The sequence below is a fragment of the Amblyomma mixtum genome, chromosome 3 (genome assembly GCF_055824585.1).
Source record: "Amblyomma mixtum isolate Tamu chromosome 3, ASM5582458v1, whole genome shotgun sequence".
NCBI classification, from domain to species: Eukaryota; Metazoa; Arthropoda; class Arachnida; order Ixodida; family Ixodidae; genus Amblyomma; species Amblyomma mixtum.
In genome coordinates this window covers 219,487,838-219,515,234 of record NC_143014.1, presented here as the reverse complement: position 1 = coordinate 219,515,234, position 27,397 = coordinate 219,487,838, and the positions used below count along the sequence as shown (strand labels likewise).

General features: G+C 46.2%; 1 protein-coding gene across 1 annotated transcript in view; it reads left to right on the top strand.

Annotated features, from left to right (window-relative positions):
* Positions 1-724: 724 nt before the first annotated feature.
* Positions 725-27,397, top strand: part of LOC149353728 (nose resistant to fluoxetine protein 6-like) — a 79,636-nt gene continuing 52,963 nt past the window's right edge. The window contains exons 1-11 of the mRNA XM_089575855.1: positions 725-1,004; positions 8,848-9,059; positions 13,197-13,308; positions 15,681-15,765; positions 16,567-16,658; positions 18,093-18,272; positions 19,279-19,372; positions 19,766-19,852; positions 21,277-21,442; positions 23,644-23,726; positions 26,529-26,651. Coding sequence (XP_089431981.1) covers positions 725-1,004; positions 8,848-9,059; positions 13,197-13,308; positions 15,681-15,765; positions 16,567-16,658; positions 18,093-18,272; positions 19,279-19,372; positions 19,766-19,852; positions 21,277-21,442; positions 23,644-23,726; positions 26,529-26,651 — 1,514 coding nt within the window. The remainder of the gene's footprint in view (positions 1,005-8,847; positions 9,060-13,196; positions 13,309-15,680; positions 15,766-16,566; positions 16,659-18,092; positions 18,273-19,278; positions 19,373-19,765; positions 19,853-21,276; positions 21,443-23,643; positions 23,727-26,528; positions 26,652-27,397) is intronic.

Sequence of the window (27,397 nt, the reverse complement as noted above, 5' to 3'; positions counted from 1 at the left end):
GCAAGATAACGTTGGCATATTTCAAACATGGCTGTGTACGCACCATCACTTAGATTCTGAACTGAAGAAAAACGAGAATATCACTAGCCATAATTTCTCTCATATAGCTTTGAATGCTGCTTGGTACTGAATAACCGCATTACTTCAGTTTAATTATGCCACGTAGATAGTTGGAGAACCGGCCGACTGGATTTTACACTTCGCGAGGTGTTTCAAAATTGGACATTACAGCCCTTGCGTCAAGCGTACGAGTACATCGAGCTTCTCGTGTATAGGGAGGGACGTCCGAGGGTAACTTGTACGTCAGAGCCCTGAAAGGAGCCTCATTCGCTGAATACTGAACGAACCTTTTCTTCATAGTCACACGGGATCGCAAAGTTTGCGAAGTGTGATGTTCCTAGGATCTGCATGCGCTTTGTTCTAGCTTTCAAGATTCACTCTGCTGCCAAGGAGGTTGCAGTCGAATGCATTTTCTCGCAAAAAGGACAAGCGCAAGAGTGTTTGAGCAGCACAAGAGATCAGTTTTGTAGGAATTTTTTTTTCGCTGCTCCAAAACGACAACGCTTTCACCGTGGCTCCACTCTTCAGAGACTTTGGAATCGCACATCCCATAGTGAACAAAAGCGCCGGTGTTGCTGTCTTTCCTCGCACATACTTGCGCTCAGGGTTATCCCTGCCAACGATGAAAAGTGATAGAACCGATCGTCCATTTGCCATGCTGATCATGGCCATTTGCGTCGTTTTCTCGCTTGTGATCCAATGGTCGCGCGCCGAAATTAGTGCTGACGCCCCGGCGGCTGTGCGGTCAACAACAGCTCCAGCTGCAGTCGTAGACGATACCGACTTCATGGCAACGCTGAAAAATTTGGTGGCCAGCGCATTCGCCAAAGCACCCCCTTCACTGACACGGAAGGTGCTGGAGGCTGACGTTCGTCCGGAGTGCAGTGTAGCACTCCTTCGAACTGTGCGCGCCGTGAAGAACTTGGAGCCCTGGGTGCTGAGACGTGAGTGAGCACGAACTTTTTCCCGTTTTTCTCCTTGGGAAGCAGAACCCACTTGTAGAGACAATGTGCAGAAAAGGCAGCGTGAACTAGTCCCAGAGTATACGCCTGCACACGCGTATACACATGTCTACTCAAGTACAGATAGTGCAAATATGTATATTCACAGGGTATTCTTCGTGCGCACCAAAGAACGAAGAACACAGTGCGTTAGAACCATCCCCATAGCTCCTGGCGTCTAGCGTGACGTACGAAAGCCGTGCGCCATGCCAGCTGCATGCGACAATTCCACTGCACCCTCTTCCTTTTCAATTGATTCGATGTTAAACGGGCTTGCCACTCTGCCATTACTACATCGTCCGGAGATGATTTGCCCGAAGCACAAGGCATCTCGTTTTATCACTCTTCGAGCGCAATTTCCCAGAAACAGTTTACGATGTGCCGCGGTGAAACTTCGCCTCGCAGAACTGTTGTCACTCGTATAGTGCTCATAAGATTATGATGAGTAGCAACCGGTGCTTGAAGATAACACTATATACTTTTTTAATAAACCCTTGTTTTTGATTAAACATGTCCATATGGTAATTCGGTAAGGTAATGTTACGCGCGTAGCATCATATTTTCATTCCTGAATAGGACGAATTGTAGTGTGGGTGTGCCGTTGTCGAAAAGTGGCAAAACTTAGTCGCTTAAAAATCACAAAAATGTGTTAAAATTGCCTCTAAGAATAGTAAGCGTACGATTAAATTACATAAACAAATTGTATATGAATCATATGACAGCGATTTGTAGAAGCACCTGTGAGGTTTCCCTCGCTGAGGAACGGAAAATCTAGCGGAGTGTAGGAGTCTTCCATGCTTAAACATGCAGCACCTGCGCCTTCGTGGAACTGTCGCTTACTTTCGGCATATCACGCTGCGCATGGAGAAGAGCTATGGTGCCTTGATGTCCGTTCGTCTCCGCTTTTGGCTCTGGCCATCGAGGTACCCTGAGCAAAGCTACATTCCCTATTTCTTTCAGCTTTTTTTTTTCAGTTACGCTTGCTTGACGTTTTACCGTCGCGTACCATGTCCGGAACGTGCGGCAGTTGCCTGGTGAAATTGCAGTACGCGGTACATCGGCTAGCGTGCAAAAATTCTCCGAAAATCGAAAAAAAACAAGAAAGAGGAAATGGCTAATAGGTATCGGCCTTTAACATTTTCGAGGGCATATTTATAGAGAGCCTGTTGCTTAGTCGCGAAGTTCAACCGTACCAACGAGAGGGCAATTAGACTGGATAGTGAGGCGCGTGACCAGAGTTCAGAGCCGTATAGTTTAACTTTCGTGACAGCGATCCGTCTTCCACAGACGCAGTGGAACAGAAAAGTTCGTTTAGACTCCTTGTTCTGCGCTCTTTTTGCGTTTCCCCTGACGTTTTCTGACTGTACGGCTTGTAACGGGTTTGCGTTTATGATTCAACCTATATTTTTCGTGCTTCAAACCACCGCTAAAAAAAAATATATCGCAGCGCGTACGTGTAAACGGACTTCTGTCCACTGCCCACCGGTAGTCTAGTTCATGTCCCCAGGTTTCACTCACAGTGACGAGATAACGGTTAACTACAACGTCAAGGATCGGAACTGCTACGTAGAGCGTCCGCTCCTTTGTATTTCTGCGTTAATTCAGGCTTCAGACTTTCTTTTCTGTAAATGCGCCCGTATATCCATTACTCCCTATTGGCAATAAAAATAAACAACGTGCCATGAAAATCGGCACACCACAAAAGGTTAAGGTTCGTATGTCTTCCGTTTTCGGTTTCTATTATTCTAGAATTTATAAGTACGCGCACAGGGCTTCACGACGGTAGGCCGCAGTCGTTCTGGCTGCTTCACCCCTCTTAAGCAGTGTGCCTCGTTCTGAGAATTACGGTAGAAAACTACAGGTCGTCATTCTTCTTTTTCATGTTTGTTTAAAGTGACAGTAAAGGTACAGGTTCGTTTTCCTCGAAATATCACGCGATTTAGCTCTGGACGACGTAGAACACAGCTTCTCGGTGGTAATTAATAGACGACATGCCTATACAGCCTCTGTGGAGAGCCCAGAAATTATGCTGAGAACTGAACGTTTTGTCAAAAGTCCAATAATTGTCCACGCAACATGTGCACACCGAGATAACAGGCACTTGACACTAAACTAACAAGGCTGACTGAGCTCGTATTCCACTCATAACGACTTTTCAAAAGCCGGGGCTCATCTACTTCGCTGGTTGAAACCTCACCAACCCCCAAACAAACTTGACTTGCCCCGTACTTCGGGCGGCACGCAAGAGGCGCCTCGGCAGCCAGGATTACCACTCTAGCAGACCACCAGATGCAAGAACCTGGACACATGGGCCCCGAAACCGGACCTTATTGGCATTTATAACCGACACAGGTCTGCATATGTATATATAACTGTCTTAAGCCGAAGGGCACATTTGTGCATTTAAAAAAAATTCAGGGGCACTTTGACTGTCTAAAGTGCGTAGAAGCGAAAGCGTTTTCCGCACCAGTTTGGCTGCTTCTGTGGCACTGGTGGCGTCACATGTAATTGAGTACTAATTACTAAGTGATGACAAATCACTAATTAATGGTTAATTACTGATTAGTGCCTGAATACTAATTAACTGATAATTAATGGCGCTTAAGCTTCGCCTTTAGGAGTGGAACGCGACAGCGTGTTGTAGCGGTGCCACGGAACGCCACCACCCGTTCGGCGCGATGCCTTGCCGTTTGAACGCAACGCTTTTTGAGGAAAGGAAATGGCGCAGTAATTCTCTGTCATCTCGGTGGACACCTGAACCGCACCGTAGAGGAAGGGAGGAAGTGGGAGTGAAAGCAGAAAGACAAAGATGCACCGTAATGAAGAAAATGAAAATTGTATTCGAGGAAAGGAAATTACGCAGTAACTGTCTCACATATCTCGGTGGACACCCGTCAAAATTCGGGGGGGGGGGGGGGTGCACTTTTTGACCTAACGTGCGGTCACTGATGTGTGGTTAAGATGTTAAGCTTCGCATCTAAGAGTGGAACGCGACAGCGTCTTGCAACGCTGCCAGGGAGTCCATAGAACGCCAGCGCCCATTCGGTTCTGCGCCTCGCTCATCGGTAAATTGGTTTTTGTGGAAAGGAAATCTATCTGTCGCTCATATCTCGGTGGGCACCTAAACCTCGCCGGGAGGGAAGGTAGGAGGATGGCAGTGAGCGAAGACACCGTATTCACTAGACGCACCTTTGTTCATTCCAAACCGTCGAGCTGGCATGGCGGAGTGGATAGCATCTCGTATCGCACTCCGAAGACCGGGGTTCGATCCCGAGCTCGACCAATTTCCTACTCGTTTTTATTTATTTATATGGCCTGACTAGAAAAGTTAATTAGGCTAATTGGGTAATTAAGCAATTAACTAAGCTCAGTCCCACTTTCTTGGAGCATCACTGTATGATCCCTTCAATTGGTTGCATGGTTACTAGCCAAAGTACAATTGGGCCCGTTTGAAGTTGGCGCACTGTGACGTCACGACCGTTTCGACCAACTGAGAAGCGTGACATTTCTGTCGACAACTGCTGCTTACAACGGTGAGACAGTAAAGGCTTTCGCCTTAAAAAGAAAACCTTACCAAAAACCCAATCAAGTAAGGCGACACTTGGTTAAGGGGCAATAAAAGGAACTATCCAAATGGGCAAGACGGACACAATGGGGCTCTTCAATTATCCACTTCTGGATGCCTGCCGGCTGCCCGCAGGTTGCCACAGTGCGGACCGAGGCGCTCGTTTTCCTCGGTAGCGCCGCGCACTTCCGGTGGCTGTCCAGAACGCGGTCGTTTTCCTCTGGCTTGACAGTTTCTGGCTGCCGGCGGGCACCCATACGCGCCAGGACGATTTCATGGCGGCAGCGCTCAGGCAACTAGCAGACGGCGGAGAGATAGTATGGAAGTGGAGCACGCGAATAAGCCGAGGGAACCTGCCTTCTCCGCGGCCGGGCTTGCCGCCGTGATAGCCGGCCGGCTGCTTGCGGTGGCCGCCAACCCATGTGACCATGATGCACCTTTCTGTGAGGAGCGATTTTTCTGGCAGCCAGCGGGCTGTCCGAGCTTGGTAAACCGAAGAGGCCCATTATCCACCGGGAACACTACCGACGGTACTTCTGCGTGAAAAGTTGCTTGGGTTACTGAGAGAATCTCAAACGAAAGTCCCGAAACCCTTCCACATTCAAACCAGCTCCGAAAAATGGGCATAGTTACTTGATTTCTATGACACCATGGAGGAACGAAGGAAGCTGTATGACGCACTTTCCAATGCAGCTTCCGACCAATCAGATGCGCCTCTTCCAAAGAGCAGAAACGCGCAAAAAACCGTAAAGTGCAGGCCGTCTCAGCCCTACCGCTATATCCTTACAGCCATCGAAAGAGGTGCTCTCCGCTGCGTTGCGCGCAGCTGCGTCTCCTTGAAATGCACGCGCACGGTAGACGGACTCCATGAGTGAGAAAGGAAACTGCGTGTATATATAGTTATCGAGGGCAAACATAGACTTCAGAACAAACTACCGATCACGTTCACGCACATTAATAAGGGCGAGAACGACTCGAGCGGGTGGTCTTCGGTGCATTGTGTGCTGTCCTGAAGTGTACACGTACGCTTCGAGGGATCCTGAAAAGCATGGGAGCAGCAGACGCGCTGTAACTCTCCGAGTGAAAAATTGCAAGCGCATTGCTCATCAAGCGGCGCGTTGCGCTGCCGATTAAGGTGTATTTAGCGCAGTAAATATGATTGCAGACGATTTGCGTTCGTGAATTGCTTCCTGCGACTTGTAATCGGAAAAGGATCAGATGACATTACGCCCATCCGTAGCCTGCCAACTGCTGCCTATAGCTGTCGGCAAGGAATTCACCCATCACCTGGTTGAACACATAGATCAGCTGGATGAAAAAGTTTTTTTCGCAGAAGCGCGCATACCCTTATTATAGCAGTTTAGCTGCATGCCGCATCTGTACACTGCAGCTCGCTGTAAAGAAAGCGCCTTCAAACGAGAGGCGCAAAAATCAGGCCTTGCGGGCCAGCGCCTCACATTCTGCACGCATGACGGTACGCGCTTGAAACTTTTTTCTCTATAATGAGTCAAACGAGAGGCAATGATATATGTACGGGGTACTTCACAGATTTTCTTTTTTGAGCATACCTCAAGGCACATTTGCCTTTCAATTGCGCTTAAAACATGCGCTGGTATCACGTTTCACACGTTGACGCCGTGCGGGTATGCCCGCCTGCATGAGTGCGTACTAAGAAAAAAAAAACCACGTTGCAATTTTAGAACGCGCGTAGCGTGCACAAAGTAGGCGATTAGACGGCTGAAGTGAGAAAGCAGCCGCTTCACCGGCCCCCTAGCGAGTGCAACAGAACGTGAATGCCGTTGAGAGCCTGCCGTTGAAATCAGAACTGTGGCGAAATCAGGCCCGTTAGCGTGCGAGATCAGCGTCAGTAAGAGGGCAGTACTTCGTCCGCTCTGAACAGAATAGAAACGAGGCACCCGCAAGAGAACCAAAAATGTTTGAATCGCCTACGCCTTTGATTGGCGACTTTCTACTTTCTGACATGAGTTATGAAGATGCTTCTTTATTTCAGTCTTGTGTTTTACTCCTGAAGTGAACACCACGTGAATGCAAGTGTTTGATGATGATGTTGACTGAGTTGGATTGGATTAGAGAGTGACGTACTCTGTTGTGACGCCGACGGCAAGGTGCGTCATGACGACGCTGAAAAATTCAGCAAGCACGATTGGTAAGGTGCGGTCGAAACCGGCGAGGACGGAATGTGCCCTTCTGGACGCGATGGTGAGGAGCGTAGCACGAAGCGCGAGGCACGGACCGCGGACAGCTAGCTTTGTGATAGTAATAGTAATTCGGTACGAAGAAAGGAAAAGCGCAGGAAGTGCCTAACTGAAGGTAGACAAGCGAACTGCGCCGCGAGGGAAGTGGAGGGGTAACGGAGAAGGGAGAGAGAATGCGGCTCTCCTGTGCGTATCCGCAATGAGCCCTTCTCCCACGTCACTCAGAACACTCAGTTTCAACAGCGAGTACAAGTATCTAGGAGTTACAATAACAAAAAACCTTAGCTGGAATAAACATGTATCAAACGTATGCTCCTCAGCATTTCGTAAACTCTGCTTTCTTAGACATAAACTAAAACTTGCCCCACCTGAACTTAAAAAATTAACCTACTTTTCGATAATAAGACCATCACTAGAATATGCGTGCACCGTCTGGGATCCCTACACTAAACGTAACATCGAGGCCCTTGAAATGATTCAACGCAAAGCCGTCCGTTTTATTTTTTCAAAGTATCGTGTAACTGACTCACCAACGACCCTCATGCGAACTCACGGTATTGAAACATTACAGCTGCGGCGGAAAATTCAAAGACTGAAACTACTTTTCTTACTAAAAAACCATAAACTGTCTATGAATGCAGACCCCTTCCTCAAACCTAACACTACGCGCCAAACACGAAATCATCATGCACAATCATTAACCCCTTACAGTGCTAGGATTAACGCCTTTAAATACTCATTTTTTCCACGCACCATTGAGGAGTGGAACAGGTGTCCGCCAGATCTCTTAACCAGAGCTGATTCTTTTGACTCTATGTTTTCTTCATAGCATTTAATTTGAGATCCATTTATTTCTGCGTTTACTTTTTGTATTTTGCATCTGAGCCTTGTATTTATTGCTGTATTTTGTGTTACAACTTGCATTTAACATTTTTCAATTTTGCTAATCCTGTTCTTTTTTGCATATTTTATGTATTCGCCCCTCCTGCTTGGGCCTACTGTAGGCCTGCAGTATGTTGTAAATAAATAAAATAAATAAAAATAAATAAACACAGACTGCATGCCGTGGGGAGTACGGACGCTTGCATCCCGGTGATGCTGCGCTTGAACTAGCAGAGCGAAAGTACAGGCGGCGCGTATCTGACAGCTTGCTCTCTCAATAGGTAATCAGCGTGGTGAATGTGCGGCACGCCGTTATCGAAACGTTTCCGAAAGTGAAAGCCGCTAAGCACAAAACGGCAGCACCGAACGCATTATCACTTGCTGCTGATATCGCTCCGCGTTTGGTGCACCGTCGTTGCTCTCTTGGACTTGTTGCAGAGAGAAACCGGCGCGCGTGAACACAGCGCCAGTCACGTCAGTATCTTCATCGCTCACACCGTGCGAAGAGCCGTACATGTCCCAGAGTACGTGCTTTTAAAGATGCAGTTCAGTCCGTGCCCATCACCTGTACCAATACAAAGGGAATCGCAACGCAAGTGCTCGCAGCGGTCGCCCACTGGCTACAGCTGCTGGAGACTTCGTGGATTCGCGGCAGTATTTTGATGGATACAAGAAGCTAAAGCGCCGCTGCATTGATGAACTGCTGGTTGTGTTTGACAGCTCCTGCATAATTAAGATTAGTGCGGGACCATCCACATTAGCGCGCCTCGTTGCCCAGGTGTAGCTGTAGCAAGCAAAAAATCAATTTTTGAAGCGCGTGTAGGATCGTTTATGTCCCAGGACTCCACTTTTGATCAATTTAACAAGCACATGCATGGGTCCGACCGTAGAAATATCGAGTAGCCAAGCCTCTACACAGAGCGGAAAAGCCCGTTTAATCAAACACAGTGCTATAATTTATTTGCAACCTGTGCAACAAACTATTTGGTGGACGAATGGTTTTAGTTCTCCTTGCATGACTTCCTGCTATGTCGGAATGTTACACTGGACTAAAACTGAGTGATGTTGCTTGCCTTAACCTTTACTCCGTTGTTTTTTTTTTTCTCGCTGCACATGCTCACAGTGTTCGACGCGACCGGGAAGTACCCGACGGGTATTCTCCAAGGATCCCGCGTGGACATGGGAGCCTTCGATGAGTGCCTCGAGACGGAGGTGCGCGACAGCTCGGGAGAAGTGCTGTCGCATGGCCAGTACTGTAACCTCGAGTTCATTGTCGAAAATGCCACGGCCTGGGAGAAAAGTATGGAATATATATCGGGCGTCCTGCATCCGAAGGTAAGGGTAACAAGCGCGTGCTGGATGTTCCGTGTGATATAGAATCTATATAAAAGTGTGAGGTTTTCACCTAGGGCACAACTGGACTTTGCAAGCGTCCAAGATTGTTGCACGATTGTTGAAATAGTTTCTGGGCACCAGGTGGGGGTGTCGTAGTCGCGCAAAACGTTTCCTGATTATATGGTTCTATCGATTTCTTGGTTTCCCAAAAGCTTTTTCTTTGTTTTAAGCCCAATACATATAGGCAACAGAGAGTAAGAGCTGAGAACTACTAACGGGTACAGTAATTTTTTCAACGCGCTAAGCTGAGCCCGCCAGACAAAGAGGTGAAAGAAGTGCTATCAGACCTGCCACTGTGGGCGGTACATCACAGCTGCGTCACCCGGGCGCGCCACGGAAACGGCGTTGCAAAGTTCTTATTTATTGGCGGTGCACTTGAAATCATGGCGCGGCAGGCGTGTCACGAAAGAAGCTCGCGTGTCGCCATTTATCATGTTAGTGGCTTTAATATCAGCTTATTAGGTCCTTCCTCTGGAGTCCACGGGCCGGCCCGTTCTTACCATCAAGAATGCACCCAGGTGGGTGTGTTCCATGCGGGCAAGGGGTGGAAGGTAATATCCGAAACGCAGGCAGTGCGACACATACAACTTTTTTTATTATTTTTGAGGTCATTGCGTTTCTCTGTTGATGCTATCGAGAATTTGTCGGTGAGCGACTCAAGTGATTGAATGAACGACTGTTCGGAAGCCGAGTAGCCTCAAAAGCCAGTGTGGTTGCTCAATAATTCTGAGTAAACGTCTTGTAATTAGACAAATATAAATTTCTTGGCCAGAAATGCTGTCTGTTATTACTACAGTGGTCACTTGCGCGCAGAAGACGCTAGGTTAGAATATTAGGGATTTTTAAATTAGGCGGACCCTAACGATTAGGGGGATCGGGAAAGAGCGGAACGCCGTGCGCAGGCGCAATAATGCCCCTTGGGTAATTGTCCTGATAATGCACACTGGCGATCCGCTATCGCTGTAACGGATAGGGGTCCCTATTCTAAATGTCTCTCCTAGTTTTAATTTAACTTTAACTGGACCATCAGAATGCTGAAGGTGTAAGTTACATGACTTGCGACTTGGAAGAGCCCACAATCTCACTGGCGCACAAGAGTTTTCAATTTTGTGCGCCAGTGAGATTGTGGGCCAAGACTGACAGTCCCTTTCACGCTGAGTCATGGCTTGTTTGGAAGCCGGGGAACAATGAACACAGCAGCATAGCGAGCAGCCACGCAAATAGTTTCCTTGCGGCCGCAACCCTTTGGAGACCTTACTTTTGGGATTACCCTCGTATAAGCATCACACTCCCTCATTTTGGATGGCCCATATGATTAAGCCATGTTTCAAGTTACGTTTTTGGAAGTTACGTTTTTGGAACGAGTGTTTGCTCGTTCATCGGCAAACTGCTCATCTAGTTTGTTTATTTCTGCACACTGGAGCCCTCTGGGGCTATTTGCCGTAGTGGGTGTAGTATTTGCCGGGGTGCCGTAGTATTTGCCGTAGCATCAATTTCGACAATAGTGCTGTGGTTTAAAACGAAGTATACAGGAATGCCCACAAGGAGAAACCAAATGAGCCGTGTACTAAAATTGCAAAGCGTGCTAACATTGTTCGACAGTGGTGAAAAATAAGTTGAGAGAGAGCAAACAAATGGATAAGAATAAAGAATTCCAGCATTCGATTGCACGTGGAAAGATGTATCTAAAAGGGTTAGTACGGGAGAGCAACGGGCGATGATCGGGTATGTTTACTTATCGTGGATGGCTTAGCAGGAATTAGATAGAAGTGCACCAACGAGCCAGCAAATGTTGTAAATTAGAAAGCAAAGCTCTGTGGCAGGCGAAAATCCTTCTCCTACCTGCTGCATACAGAACGAACTACTTTGCTTTGGATTCCCTCGATTTGATTAATGTATAATTGCTTGTAGAGATTCCAGACCGCATAAGCATAGTCTAGTAACGGCCAGATTAGCGATTTATACGTTAATAATTTTGTATTCCCTGGATCTTGAGTTGCACATTGTTCTGCTATTAATCTCAATATATCCCTGAATTATATGAGAGCTTCGATTGGCGTAGCGTTCGTCCGGAGAGTCCAACGTTGTGATGCAGTCGCACGTTTTACATCGCTTCGTTCCGTCCCACAGCACTGGCAAAGCTAGGAGAGCATATCCTTGTACAGCGAAGCACTGTGGAAGCTACTACGGGGGTAACCACACTTCACGTGTCGCGTGGAGAATAGAAGCACTGCGGTGTCTACATTGGAGTGCGAGATGCGCGGTCAGCTGTGCGCGGCGTCGGCGCTACTTGGAGGGGAGAGCATGGAGGTCGCGTTCGCGGCGACATTTGTGTATGCGGTTCGTGTGGTGTGCGCGTGATGGCGCTCGCACACCGACGCAAGCCACCGATGAAAGCTGGCGCACGCGAACCGCAGCGATCTTTTTAAATGCTCAAGGCGAGATGCGCTTTGGTGAATTAATGTATAGTTGTTGACAATTGTATATCAGCAGAAAACAAAGGTACAACAGCCTGTACACCTGGCACACAGGAACAGCTCAGTTCTTTATAACGAGTAGCGGACACGTGTGCCACTTTTCTTTTTTTTTTTACTTAAGACGGGTCTCGCTTCTAGCCAAATCTGACGCAGCAATACGTTCTTGACAGCTTCGGTAGGAAGCACACTCTGTTCGTGTCGAAAACGACGAAGAACATACAGCTGAAGAACCAAGCGGAAAATGACCGTCACAGGAGCCCCTCCAGACAATGACGTCAACCGATTGTTTCCCTTGACCGATTCCCCACCTTCTCCCATTCACCTGTCTCTTTGGATCTGCTAGCTTGGAATCGCCGGCGGTGGCAGATGAATGGGAAATAACCAAAGCTTCTTCGGATTAACAGCGGCATATGAAAATAGGTCGACGACATTGGCTGGAGGGCCTCATTTGATGGGCACCTGCCGCTTCGTTGTTCAGTTGTATCCAGGACTATAGTACAGGCTATTGACAGTGACGGCCCATGCGCTTGATAGCGCATACCCAAGATCTGTAATGGTGGCTTAACATGGAATTAAGCATGCACCAACAAAGGGACAAATGTACACAGCAAAATGAGTGCGATTGTTACCGAATGCCATAATGGATTAAAAGGTGTAATCAATTTATGCGTATCCCAAATGCACGAAAAAAAAACATTTAGGGGCGATGAATTGGATCCATGCGGAGGAAATGCGACAGGATTTTCCTTTCACTCGCCAGACTATTCGAATTCTCATTCTATTCGCATTGCGATTCTATTCCATTGTGTTCTATTCTAATTATTAATGTATTCATAATTAATTTCTATTCGTAATTGCTTCTTTTGTTAATTTTTGTTGAGTCATTCTTCGTCATTTCAATTTTTGCCCACCATTTTTAGTCCAGCCTCTCGATTGCAAATCGAAAGGGGAACTTTCCTCTCGCCACCGGCCGCAGTTGCCAGGCGGAGGCCTAACGCACATCGCCGCCATCTACGCCAGAGAGTTTTTGCCTTCATGGACCTCCTAACGCGGTCGAATTAAAAAATGTGTACATGTTCCCATTCGTGCGGTATAAGGGGGTTATTCTTTTCGTGGCGTTTTCTAGTATTTGACGCGGTGCTGCCCGCGCGGTTGTATTCTACTTTTTGAACCATGATATGAGTATAAATGTTGTCATTTTTTTTTATTTTTCTGGAAGTCTCGGAATTGAGAAGCTGTATCCCTCAGGTTGCCTAGCGCTCTGGCAGCAAAAGCTGTTCTCAAATAACAAGAGTCAAGATTCACAAACCAACTCGCGCGCAGAGCGCTTTAGGATTGTCAGAAACCCGTATGGTCAGCCTGCAATTAGAGGCAACGGTGCGATGATTAGGATGGGGGGTCAGTCACAGCTTGCTACTGCGCGCGAAACGCTTACGTAGTAACTTGTGTCCCTGATTAACTACGGCCAGCTCCTGCTTCGGCAGCGCTTGAGAGTCTCACTCAGCCAGAGTAAACTTGTCCGTCGAATATTGTTTTAGTTATAGTTCCGCTTGGAGCTGGAAATAGCTGTTGCTTTTCAAGACGTATCTTTTTCCTTCAGATTCACGACTTCAGGGCAGTAATATATGACAATACCACTTCCCTCCTTCGGATTGGAATCTGCTTCCTGGATGACTGCAACCAAGAGGATTTGCAATCTCTAGTGAACTCAGGTACGTCCAAAAGTTAATTTCTGCGTCGTAAGATCTGAGACGTGAAGACTGTAGGCAATTGCGCTTCTTTAATCACATCTGCCTGCAGCGCGAAGACGGCCTGCTCCATAATTTTAAGGCGATTCATACGAGCGACTCAGCGCCAGAAACAGCTTCATACTGAACATAAGCTACCGTATTGAGTGGTGTTACCGTATCGTGCTTTGAAAACATTACTCAACCCAAATGGCATACTGAACCCATAGGTCTCGCGGATTTATTCCTACATTTTTCAGAGCGGTCGTTACGAAGCCGCACACAATGCTGCTGAGGTGCTTATGAAAGATGCCATTTGTACGCTCAGTCACCATCTCCACTCGCTGTGCAGTAGGAGACTTAAGCGAACTAAAAACTTGACAAGAAAATGTTATCAGTGGCGCTGATGGATTCCTCTCTCTTTTACAAAGAGAAGTTGAGAAATGTTAAGGTCTTCACGCACGACCTGGTACGCACAATTCAGGACGCATATCTGAAGACAAGACCCACCAGAAAGGCACACTAGCATTACCACACATATTCACACTTCCATCCACGGTTGATATACCAAAGCTACACTATTCCACAGACATGATTGCGTGTTTTGAGTGCGGCTTGAAATTAAATAAGGGCATGCATTGAGCTATGGGAAGGAAAATGATGCGGCTGGCGATAAGAGACAGGAAGAGAACGGAGTAGGTTAGGCAACGAACGCAAATTCTAGAGCTCAGCTAAGCTCTAAAGCTGAGCTCTCTTAGAGCTCAGAGTGGCGCGCCTCGGCGCCGACCTCAGCTATAAGCCCAAGCATAAGACCGAGGCTCAGCTACAAGCTCAGCTCCGGCAGATCACTGTGCGCGCTGCTGATGCTTAAACCCATGTCCGCCTCCGTTCGGTACAGCGTGTTCCGTCTCTGGTCGTCTATAGTTCAAATACCGCATCAGCTGCGCTCAAAAACCGAATTACCGGGAAGCGTAGAGGTACACCAATTTTTTGTATGTATATCTGAAATCAACAAGAGAATGCGGATCTGGGCAGAGCGTGCAATGCGGAGAGAAGATAATGGGTCGTCCCTGAGGCTGATGACTGGATTACAAGGAAAGGTAAATCTATCATGGGGAGCCAAAGGTGACATTATGAAGTATGCACGGATAGAATCCTACAACGGACGCAGAGTAGGGTTACTTGAAGGCCAGTTGGAGGGGCCTTTTCTCTGCAGGGGACTTACGTGGGCTGATGATGATGATGGTGATGACAGATGAGTTGCACTCATGGAGACTCGGTTTTTAAGCTTGCAACGCAGCTCGTAAAACTGATGAAGTAACAGAGGGGCGTTCACAGACGGTTTAATTATTCATTGATTAATATCAGTTGGTTTTCCACCTTCGCTTAACAGAAAACGAATAAGCGTACAGCGCTCCCTTCTCGCATACACTTCCAAAGCGGTGGCTATCTTCTCCGCGTTCTGGTGAGATCACCGTTCCCGTCACGCTGATAAACCTCGACGCGCTGCCTGCGCTACGTGGTGGCAGGGATTATTAATATACCCAGAGTAGAATCATGCATGGCATGGCTGAAAAAAAAATGGGTTACTTGTTGACTCACTCTCGTGTATCAGAAAGTATTAAAACCAAAGAATTGTTCCGTGCGGAACGCTGATATTTGTTATTTTTGATCACAAGTAATCACCAGAGGCAAAAATAGCTTCTTTTCTGCTAAGTAAGTAGCTACAAATTAGAATTAATGAAGAACTAGCCATGCCAATAGCTTCTACTTTATTACAGAAACATTGTGGCGATTCGAAGTGAGCGAATAATGTGGCTGCAAATGTTCAACTGCCAATGCCTTCTTAGTTGTGTTGGCGAATGCAATGTGTGCCAGCTCAGTTAAATATAACTAGTTTTTTTTTAAAAATTAATAATGTGGCAAAAATACAAACATCGAAAATTAGCGTGCTGTACGACAATGACCTTTTTCATAACTGTGCTAAAATAACGCAGAGGATCAGAGAGGGCTGATAACTGGTGCGACAAGTTTTAGTGCGACAGGCTGTTTTGAGCCATTTTGAATGCCTGGCCAATGTACTTTGAAAGAAATTCAAAAGCGCTGTGTTTGACCTTACTTTTTCAAGTACCGGACTGCAAGCAGCTTACTTTAATTTTTTTCAATTGTCTTTTTCATTTTGTATTGCAGGCAGGTAAACTGCCAATACGAATGCGTTCAGTTTATGGATTGCTTGCGAAAGAAACTGATTGGTTAAAACCTCCCGTTTTAAGACCAACTTTTTAACATTAGCACGCGCATAGTGATTCAGAAAAGAGCCTTTGAAAACTTGTTGTTTATTCCTTTTTTTTTTGCAGTGAAGCCTTCAGTGGTAACCATTAAAGTGGCGAACTGTATCACAGCAGAGCCAGAACCATGGAGCACGACTCAAATAGCAATTGTGTAAGGTGTTCCAACATCCATACGTGCGCTTGTATCCGGGTGCGATGAAGGTGTGATGCCTTTTGTTTTAAATTATGCTGAAGGAAATTTTAGAAAAAATAACTGGAAAAAGAAGCAAGCATATAATTAGGAACGTGTGGGCAGGCGCTGCGTTTTGTGCTCTTTAACCTATGTTGCAGATCAACCTCAAACATTACGACTTGGAAAATAATGTTTGCAGGCAGTACAAGTACAAGTTCAAACCCTCCAGAGGATTCACAGTTACCGTCACTAACGTGTTTGGAGTGTTGTAGTCAAAAAAGCTAAATGAGATACGTATTAATAACTAATAATGGTTTTATGGGATATAATGTCCCAAAGCGACTTAGGCTATGGTGGACGCTGTAGTGGAGGGCTCCGGATAATTTAGACCACCTGGGGTTCTTTAGCATGCACTGACATCGCAGAGCACACGGGTTTCATAGCATTTCGCCTGCATCGAAATGCAACCACAGCGGCCGGGATCGAACCCACGTCTTTCAGGCCTGCAGCCGAGCACTAATTACCACCAAACCCCCGCGGCGGCCACAGAAGTTAGGTTACAGATGCAAGGAAACAGCCGCAGGCAATCTAAATTAATCTGAAGCTTTTCATAACGGCGTACCCTACAATCAAGGCAGATATTTAGCATGTAGAAGTTAATTGAATGGTGCTTTGCGGAGTACAAAGTTCGCGTAGCAGCGACAAGTGTGGGGCGTTCTGCGTATACAAGCCAATTAGAAGTCAAGCCAAGCAACCTAACAAGTGTGCTTCGTTGTGCAGGGCATACCTAGCTCTTCTAGCTACTGTTGTTACTGCAGCCACGTTGGTCGACTTTCGCATGCTGTCCAAACAACAGCCCGAGCGAAAAGGCGGTGAGTGCCCGTGCTACTCTAGCCTTTAGTGTCGATTTCAGTCATGTTCAGCATTCTGGGACAAAAAGTTTCGAAATTGGCAAATTGTACGTTATTGTTATAGAAATATTGAAGGCAATGGTCCATTCTTCTAATACGTAGCAAAATCTTTAAACAATATAAAATTATTTCCATTGATCGCATCGAACAGTTAAGACTACCACAGAAAACCAATGGAGAACGCTTTTGACGATAGCGAAAACGTTAATAGAAATAAATATTCAAGACTGCCGTCGGGTGATGTGCGGATGTATTGAAAGATGTACAATGCGCATTCACGCATGCTCGAGAAACCCGGAATTCTTTCCTTAACTCGATAGCACGCAATAGCCGATACACAGGAAAAAGAAAAACAAAATTCACAATATGTTGAAGCGCGTGCTCTTTGCCAAGCAAGCTATTTCTTTTCTCGTGAGTGCTATTGAGGGGGTGCTTACGCACTTGTCTCCTCCTTTAAAAAAAAAGCCTCAATATCCCTCTATCTACCTTCTTGCCGAGCCGCTTCAATGCTCGAGGGTTGTGAAAAAGAGGTGTGCAAACTTCTTCTTCCCTTTTTTTCCTTTTTTCTTTATTATTATTCTTTATTATTTATTATTTATTATTATTTATTTTTCTTTATTTATTATTGCGAAAATGGGCAGCCAAATGGCCATCTGCCATCAGAGCTGCTAAAGTTGTCCTGTGCTTCCGCAATCTTTCGTTCAGGCACTGGGCCGTCTGGCCTATATAGCACTTGCCACAATTCCGAGTTCCTCGAGCATGCGTGAATGCGCACTGTGCATCTTTCCCCTAAATGTCTAATAAACTTCAAGTGATGTCTAACGTTAGTCGCAACGCTATATTTTCGCTGTCCCTTGTCTTTTTTTTTCTTAGCCTAGTAACTATGCTTCAGCCTGTTCCGGTGGTTGCCAAAGTCATAAAAAGTTCAATTCGCGGTAGTCTCAGTTAGTAACACTATGTGAGATATGCGCCAAAAATTTAGCGCAGTTGCGCTGCCAAACCATACAGTGAGATTTCAGTCATGATTAGAGAGAGGTCATATGTGAGTATACTAAATTACCACCTTATGTGATATGGAGGAAGCAGCGAGGTTGTGAAAGCGACAGACGTCATACAGATGAAAGCCATAGAGGCAAGGGCACTGCAATGTGTGGGCCTAACGCCATTTCTCCGAAAGCCAGCGTACAAGGCTGCATTTTGAGTCATAATTTAGCAACAGGCCCAGCACTGCCGCGAAAATACAAATCGATATCGTTTCAGGAATCAAGCACCTCCAAAGCGGCATCAACAAAAGACACTTTCGGAGGAAACGTGCTTAGGCGTGCATGAATAGCCACGATTTCTGGGACCATTAATTTGTCCTCTTCTAAAGGCGGCAACAAAACTTTATTCCAGGTGTTGTGCTCGGACTGGTGACAGCGTTTTCAGCGGTTGCGAACACTCGTACATTGTTCCGTGTGGCTGAGAAGACGAACCCAGAGTTTTACTCTTTGCAATTTCTGCACGGCGTGCGATTTTTAAGCATCGCTCACATCGTGATCGGCCACACCTACCAAATGGTGTCTGACACTTGGGGTGAGTGCATTTAAGCATGATAGCCTTCCAAGCAGAGCTTTAGAAGTGCAGTGTAGTAAATACACAGACTTTTCCGGGAGCTTCACAGGTACCACTCGCGCATATACGGTGCGGCTAGTTGTCACCTGTTCAGCGAAACCGAAAACGAGACCAGCGTTGGAAATGCCTACTGTGTAGCCCTACTGGGATCGATCCCAGATGCGACGGCTGTATTTCGATCGAGACAAAATACAAAAAGCCCGTGTGCTGTGCGAGCTCAGCGTACGTTAAGAACCACTATTGGTCTAAATTAATCCGGAGCCCTTTACTGTGGTTTCCTTCATAATTTATGTGTCACTTCGAAACTTTAAACCCATAATTCACAATTTTTTTGGCGTGCTGTGTTGATGGGTTGGAGATTTCCGACTACCTATCGCCGATACATTCGAAAGTGAGGACACTAGCGAGCAAAGTAGCGAGTCACTGCGCGGGACTTGTGTGAAACCTCAGTACTTTGTAGCCTGAATCGGACAATGTGACTGAGTCTACGTACTAGATTGAAGGTTGGCGGCCATTAAAGTGTAGCGGCGAGAGCGAAACTGTGCCTTTGAAACTGAAAAAGAGCTAGCGAAACTGTGCCTCTCTCAGAGACAGCGAACTGTAAGGACGGTGAAGTCTGAATATCCTCGGTGCCCTTAGAACGGGCTCTAAAAGCGGAAGATTCTCAGATATTTAATGCGCATAATATCTATTTCCAAATGCGATCAACTTCTCCAATGAAGTTGACCGCATTGAGGCTTCAACATGGGTTCATAAACCAGAAAGCTTACAAAAGTATGTTGCCAATCCAAAATACCGAAAGCATTCTCCCGTATTCAGCGCACGTGACACAGATATTGCCTCCCATGAGATAATATACAACCAGGCATACAGTACTCAATCTGGATTTCACTGCGGGCTTTCATTGTCTGTTTTGCTTATGCTGTAAGCCTAATTTGTAGAGTGAAATGGAGTTATTTTTTTTTAGGACGCGTGCTAAATATTTTCATCGCTACCGAAGACAGAGCAACTATTATCATAGCGACAGCATTCGGGAGTGTTGACACTTTCTTCTTTCTCAGGTAAGTGAATAACATTTTGTTGTCAGATAACCTGTGAAACTTGTAGCTGAAGTTGTCCTTCAGTATGTGTGGCTACGGCAGTTAAAAGAAGCAAGGAGGAGCGAGGCATCACTCTAGAAGAGCTAAGCTTTGATTATGAGCGTACTCAAAGTTTGGAAATAATTTCTGGACGAATGCAATTATTTTCTTACCAATAATACCGATGAGTCGAAATGTGCTTAGGCCTTTTCATAGACAGATGACCGCAAACTCTGGTTGCTTGATTGATTAAGAGAGTGAGGCATTGAGGCATAAAAAACTGATACTCTGACCGCCTGCCTGGCTGAAACACTGATCATTTGAGTACTCAGAGCTCCTGGTAGCTTTAAGACTAATCTACTATTGGCCTTCTAGTGGATTCTTTCTCTGCATGGCTATCATGAAACAAAAGCGGAACGGGCCCATTGTCTTCTTGATCGCTGTGGTTCGGAGGCTGATCAGGTGAGCAACCCTTCACTTGTCCTTTCTCAAGTATCGCATACAGCTAGAACTATGATTCAGTTGAGGTGGTGCAGCTCCCCTTGAAACAAAGTTTATCCCGGTAAATTATCAGATATGACAGAAAAGGTTGTTTTCTGATATCATAAGTTTCAAACAAACGAAAAAAAAGCACCTCTAATCGAGGAATCCGACACAAAGCTTACATAGCAAGAGATGGTGTGATCAGAGAGAGAGAGAGAATATTAATGATTGGAAGGACAAACAATGCAGCGAAGAGCGCAGTGAGGTTAAGGCTTGTAGCCATTCATTTAACTCGGGTATCTGTTCACGCTGCTGCCCATCGGCCAAGAGAACAGGAACGTAAATGAGAAAATATTGAAATGGTTTCGTGGAAATAGGCTTTTGCTTGATTACCGCATCAGGTGCCGCACGAGTGCGGGTAGAATGCATAGGCGCTGCAAATGGAGTGCGGAGGAAAATGAACCGCATGAGGAAGAATATACTTTCGTTCGCGGCTACCGGCAGATAGAAAAGAGACGGAGTGAGCTAACTTGACCTTCAAAGAAAATCATCAGATCAAGGCGCAGGTTGTAGGTTAGTGCTTTGCGGGACCTTGTTAGTGATCAGCTCTGCCGGATGTACGCCGAAGCGCGGGAAAAACGCGGCAGCACAGAAGCATGTGCTCTTGGAAATTGTTCATGTACGACAGTATGCAGAGAGTTTTGCCGAATTTTTCGAAGAAGTAAAGGCACAATAACTGTACCAAGATTGGACACCCTGCCAGTGCCTTCGCAAAAAACAATCGATGCCGTTGTTAGAACGAGCAACTGGCACTGATGACAAATGTAGAAAAAAAAGTTCTGTTTCATTTTCACCAGCAGCCAAGTCGAAGGAAAAGGATAGTTCAAAAATGACGCTAATTTCGCAATCCCTTGCCTTAATATTTCCAGTGCAATGCCCTTCCCCCAGTTTTCACTAACGGTTCGAAGCTCGTACCTGTACTTGTGGACAGCGAACTTCCAATAATCAAAACAGCAAAACAAGTCTACGCGTCCTGCGTGGCGCTTCAGACTTAAGCTTTACACGGGGGCTGCCATGGTCCGCATCGCGTTTTGAGTTACTCAAACCTAATGGAGCCGCCGAATTCTGAGAAACTGCGCCAGCCTAACAGCAGTTGTCCATTTAACGGATTGGTTTGCATGTTACTATGATGAGGATTACGTTGAATGCGCTGGTTAATTATTTACTGGCAGATTCCACTTAGTTCATTCAACAAATGGTGCTCTGGTGCTTTTCATAACCGTCTGCCAGTGAGCGACTTCTATGAAACAAATCGGCCGCCTCTCTTGCTACACTGTGTATGCCATTTATGAAAACATCCGCAATGCAAATAAGGTCACTCTGATGGACTTCTTTTCCTGCAGGTTGTGCGTTCCCTTGTACTTCATTATCATGTGCCTATACGTGCTTCCACGTTTCGTGACCGGACCAGATTCAAAGTCGTTCTTCGTGAGGCTTTACGCCGAGGTCAGCGAACACTGGTGGCGTCTGCTTGTTCAGATTAAAAATCTCTCACTCCCAACCAAAGAGGTGAGTATTATAGGTAGCGGTAGCGTAATACAAGGTTATATGCCGCGATCGCAACTGCCGCAATCTATTCTCTTAATCGAGCTCAAAACTGAGTCCTGGTAAGCTGTTGCAACGAACACAAACATCTTGGGGCTTACTTCGAAAGTATGTATCACAGAAAGAATGATGGTATACGCACAAAGAGTAGATTTGAATGAGCGATGCATACTGGTGCACGACTGCGGCTCCCTCGGTTTCCTAACAAGTGCACGCAATTTTGTTTGTCCATGCCCAACAATTCTGGACAAAAGCATTTTTCAACGGGAAAGAGTATTTTTTCAAATATATTGTAAGGTTTCCCTATAACAATCCGCATATTTTCCGTTAGTAGCCATGCATTTTTTTGCTATTAATGTTTTTGCTATCGTCAAAAGCGTTCCCCATTGGTTTTCTGTGGCAGTCTTAACTGCTCGATGCGAGCGATGCAAAAACTTCACAAGAAACATTTTGCTACGCATCGAAAGAATGGACCGTTACTTTCAACATTTTCGTAAGAGCAGCTTATAATATTCTAATATTAAAAATTTTTATCTAAAAATGCGAATATGAAGGATATGTTTCTTCAGTAGCTTAATACAAAACTACGGGAGCTCTAGAAAACGATGGTCGCTCGTTTCGCATCATGGGCGTGTGAAAGAAGAGCCCGATAGCGCGTATCGACAAGTGGTACACACGCACTCGGGAGGAACAGGAGGTGCAGGCAGGTTTTGCGGGCCAGTGTGGTTCACGGAGCTATCACGTGCGCTAACTTCAGCTTCCATAAAGAGCTCAAAAGCATTCGAAACCGCCACTGTTAATACGTTAGCATCAGAACGGTTATTTGAACTAAGAGCCCGAGTCCGACGTGAGTCGCACAGAGTGCAGACAAGGAAGCAGAAAATATACTTACCATACTCATGACCTGCAGCGGAATCCGAACACGTGACGGCGTTTATACATCAGCTTCGCTTGCCGCTGCTTAAGACCACTCGGCCATGGCTGCAGCCTTTAGCCCAGCCTGGTAAACTGCCAGCCTGTCACGCTCCTAAGGGAAAAGCACGTGGCCACTTGCACGTAAGTACTAGCCCAAGTTCGAACGCGTGGGAAGTTTGAGGCCTACGCTTGATGGCACTTGATCAAGCGCTTGATCCAACTAACGCTCCTCCGGAGCGTTTTCTGTAGACCATGTAAGTAGCGCCAACCTCCACCTCCCTCACGGCGCTTCCTCCTCCCGTCGCGGTCCACCTTCCGGTCTTGAACGAAAACGGTGCCATTTTGTACTCTAGGGGTAAGCCTGTGTGCGGCGGCACTGCATGGCTGCGGTTTTTGTCTTTCGCCCACCGAGCGCGAATCAAGTTGGTTAAGCGGCCAGAGGTCGAGCAGCAGCAGTGCAGCGCGATAATGGAAGGTCTGCTCCAGCATTGGTTTTTGGGTAACAAAAAATGTTAACAGTGTGATTGGTTGAAGGCGCTCTAAATGAGAGGCTGCGGTCTGTCATAATGCAATCGACAAGTACTTTATCGACGTGATCATTCAGCGCTTATGAGGAAACTTCACGATTACTGAATGTTATCTAATCATGCGCACCATTTTTATTTTAACTACCTAGGTGCCTGTTGATCGCATTCCAAGTGGCTTGCGGCATTTTGTTCGGTATAATAAGGAATGGATAATCAAAATATGCACTCTTTGCACGTCGAAGTTGATGCTTAATTTATTTCACGCTGCTTTGAATTCATCTGGCGCATTCAGTGTGCGGGTGTTTAAGAGTGCATCTCTATAAGGCACTCCAGTGTAACTACCGGTGCCAGTATATTTGGCACTATCGCTTCCGCTTATTTGTCCTTGACAAAAGCAGGACAAACAAAAGTTTCTGATGCGAAGTATGAAAGTGGACGTCTGCTTTAGTGCTTTGCATTTTATCATGCTTCGCTGCTTATTTTAGGGTCATTTTTCATCTCTGTATACTGCAAACAACGAAGGCCTGAACGAACAACAATCCTAATCGCCGGGGTTAGTGTCAGCGCCTCGCCATAAAAATGGTCAGCCGGTGCCTGTGTGTGTGCACACCTGACGCTCGTCCTAGCTTTTCGGTGCCCTGTCAGTTTCCTTTGAGTATGTTGTACCGAGCAGCCCAAAAAGCTACAACCTTACCGTACGTTCCTTCCTTCTTTCACTGGCAGCACGTGCTCGGCCACACGTGGTACCTGTCTGCAGACTTCCAGCTTTTCCTCATCTCTCTTCTGACTTTGGTATTACTGAAAAGGTAAGTACCAATGTCGAGCCAATGGCTAACGGGAGGGAAATCAATAAGGCGCTCAATCTTAACGCAGTTCCCCTCACAACCAGCCTCAGATGCACTGGCAGTGCATTCTTATAAAGAAACGCTGATTTAGCTACGGCTGATTTAGCTCCATATCATTCGAGAAAAAAAGGAAAGGAAAAATAAAGCCAAAGAAATTCAGGCCCGTTCAGTCAAATGAACGGGCCTGAATTTCTTTGGCTTTATTTTTCCTTTCCTTTTTTTCCAGCACGAGACTCGCGCCCGAACCACCAGCGATGACGACAAAGTGCGGCACGCGGAGACGTCCTCTCATTCTTCTTACAATGGCCGTGAAACGGCTAAATAGTGAGAAAATAGGCAAAAGAGGGAAAATGGAGTTCGATATGAATTATAATGTATTTGATGAGTGATAATTAATCGAACAAAGAGTTTCAATGACGTAGAAAAATTAGTTAAGTATTTATCAGCAAAAGCGATTGAACGGTTGAATAGGCTGGACGGGGATATAGTAAGTGGACGGGAAAGCAACCACTGCGCCAAATTTTAAAAACCTATATGGTTGATTGAAATAAAAGGAGGTATAATGAGAGTAAATAAATCGATATTTAATTAAAGGATTAGGTAATTACGCTAATTCAGTCTTAAATTAATTAACAAACAGAAATAATATGATAAAGAGAGGCAAAGATAGGCGACGAGGTCCGAGAAGGCGTCAATGCTTTCGCATCCTCCCAACGCGGGTCGCCGCAGTGATCTCTAATTTTTGCAAGATGCGCGCGGCACGGCATAAGTGTATGGGTTCTTCGCCTGATCACTAGAAAGTGCTACGCCTGGTGGGCCCACGCCACATCCGAAGATGGCAAAGGCGGCGCAAAGAAGTGCATGGGGTTTTCACGTGATCCTCTGCAACAACACACACCCTGATGTTGCCAGGTGCTGAAACAGGCATCAAACGCAATTAACGGCTGTGCTATGTAAAACAAAATAACTTAATCGTTCGTGGCCTCACTAAGAACGTTTCTTGCTTTATTTTGCCTGAGAGCAAGCTATATACTTTAAATGCTTTGTAAGAAAGCTGCCACCCACTGGTTTCTCCCTTAGAAGGATAGTGAATATACGGAAGGCTCTGAAGAGTGATGCTGTTTGCTGAAAATGGTGTGCTGTTGTGCTTTGACGTTAAATTCAAGTCAACTTAACTAAATGCTGAGAAGTCGTGCTCGAGGTGGCGTATGCATGCTGCACAGTTAGCGATATTTGTGGCAGGAGTCTCAGAGGGAACAGAAAGAGAGAGAGAATATTGAGTTCCAACGCCCAGTCCGGTATTCTTTCTCTGTTTTTACCGCTCCTTTCTAAGGACGGACGTGAGGCAGATCCTCTATAGCAGGTACCTTAGCGAGCACTATAACAATAGGTTGGTTGAAATCGAAAGAAATCCTTTTAAGGAACAGCCGCAGTAAACGTCAGTAAATATAAAATAGCGCCAATTTACCAATTTATTGACCAAGCTTTAGTAACTTTTTAATCAAAACGCCATGGTAGTCGTTCGCAATGCAGAGACGTAGTTGCGGATAAGGTGATGCCATACCAGTTTCATGAAACGAAAAAAAAGGTCTTTAAAGCAGCACAGCTGGACAAATTCCAGTGTTCTTTTGTATATTTTTTTCAGCACAAAGTCCGAAAATGTGCGCTTGAGGCACGTGGCAAGTTCAGTGCAAACGCAACGTTCGCTGGTGACGTGCTGATTAGTCCAAGAAAAAGGATATAGTCATCGCAAACTAGTCAAACGTCATTTTCTATCAGCAGAGCTCAAGCTGGGCAGTTCTGTCTGACAAAATTATGGTTAAAAAAGAAATCTTCTGCCCTCATTTTACTCATCATATCTAAAACAGGCAGGCGCTCGTGCTGCGCTCACCCCCTTTCAGCCGACAATTTTTCTTGCGGGAGGGGGGGGGGGGGGGGGAGGGGGGGCATTACTGTCACTGTTATTTCTTTTTGAACTATTACTATGACTAGCTATTATTTTTTGCGGCCCTGCTGTGGAGTGTGCTGCATCAACTAGGCAAGGTGAAGGGTCAATTTTTAACACGATAGCCTTAAAGGCCCCGTTCACAAGAAAATCCGGTGTCGGCGTTGGGAGCGAAAAACACGAGCATGGCTCTGGCAGGCGGTGCCCAGGGAGCAACCTGGGAGGCAGGTGGGCCACCTGAGTCACGTGATCTTGCGGCGTCATCACAACCTGCCCACCTGATAGTGAGCGAATTGCCAATTGTAGCGGGTGGCAGTTAACGATTGGTAGCTCGGGAAGAGCATTTAGGGTCTTACAAGGCCCACCACGTGAGTCCCAAGGATCTATGAATGTAGAGAATGACCGTGACACAACAGCGCAACGCAGGCAAGACAAGGACCAGGACGGAATACGACGGCACGGGCGTTGCCGACGCTGCAGCGAAGGACCATATGCATAAATGGAAATCAACTCGTTATACTATCGCGTCATATCCTTATGGCGGAGATTAAGTGTCCCCTCAAATATTTAAAATCTTTTTGTAGTAGTGACGACCACGCACTTCTAATTCTGGAGCAGAGTGCGTTTGAGGCGCAAATCGAGGTGCAAGTGCGCCAGCAAAACGAAAAAAAAAATCATAAACAGGTTTTACTGAGAGGCAAATCTGTTCAGTGCTTCGTGTGATGACAAAGATGTATGGGCTTGTATGTAAAAAAAATAAAGAAAAGAGTAAAACCCGTAAAAGCGCATTTAATGACTTCTACGTGATCTTTGCACAGCCGCAAGACGTTGGCGTTATGTACGTTCGCTTTGCTGTCGGTGGTGGGCTGCGTCATCACTGTGGAAACTATCGCTGGTACTGACCTGATGCCATTCGTGATATTCCCAGGATTCGATACAAGGTAAGCTAATCGAAAAGTCTCTTGCACGCTCTGCTTTACGGTTGACGAGACTGATGGGGAGCTGTAGGGTCTGTGGTGCCCTGTACCTTTTCTATATCGTGAGCACTTGGCGTGTACAGGGCTTGTTACCCCGCTTTAATGCCGTCAGTTGAAGATTGGCGTCATCTGCTGCTGTCTGCATCAGGTGAAACATTTCTCAGCTGGGAAACACAGCCACTCTATTTGAGCTGGATTCAGTTTTGGAATTATGGAGTACTTACTCATTTTATTCCACGCTACAAAGGGAAACTGTACAACATCCTCATAAACTTCGTAGACCTGGTCCGTGGTTCGAACCCGGGACCACCGCTTCACCGGAGCAGTCGTTCTACCAATTGAGCTAACCGGGACGGCAGGCTGATGGCAGGGCGAGAGCGAATTGATCGATAACTCAAAGTGGGAACAGTGTTGGTCAAATCTTTAGAGGAATCCCACAAGGTGTAGTAGATTTCTAATAAGGGAGCAATTACTAATTCGCATACACCTAAGCGCAGCCATACGGCTGCGCTTAGCTGGTAGAGCGAGGAGGAGGAGGAGGAAGGGTGGCGACGTTAACCGGTAGATGAAACCAGTTTGCTAGTGTTTCTGTGAAATGGTGGTCCCGGGTTTGAACCCTGGACCATGACGAATTTTTCTTTAACTACGAAGTTTCTGAGACAGCTCTATAGGTATCCTTTGTAGGTGTATTGGCTGCGCTTGGGTGGTTG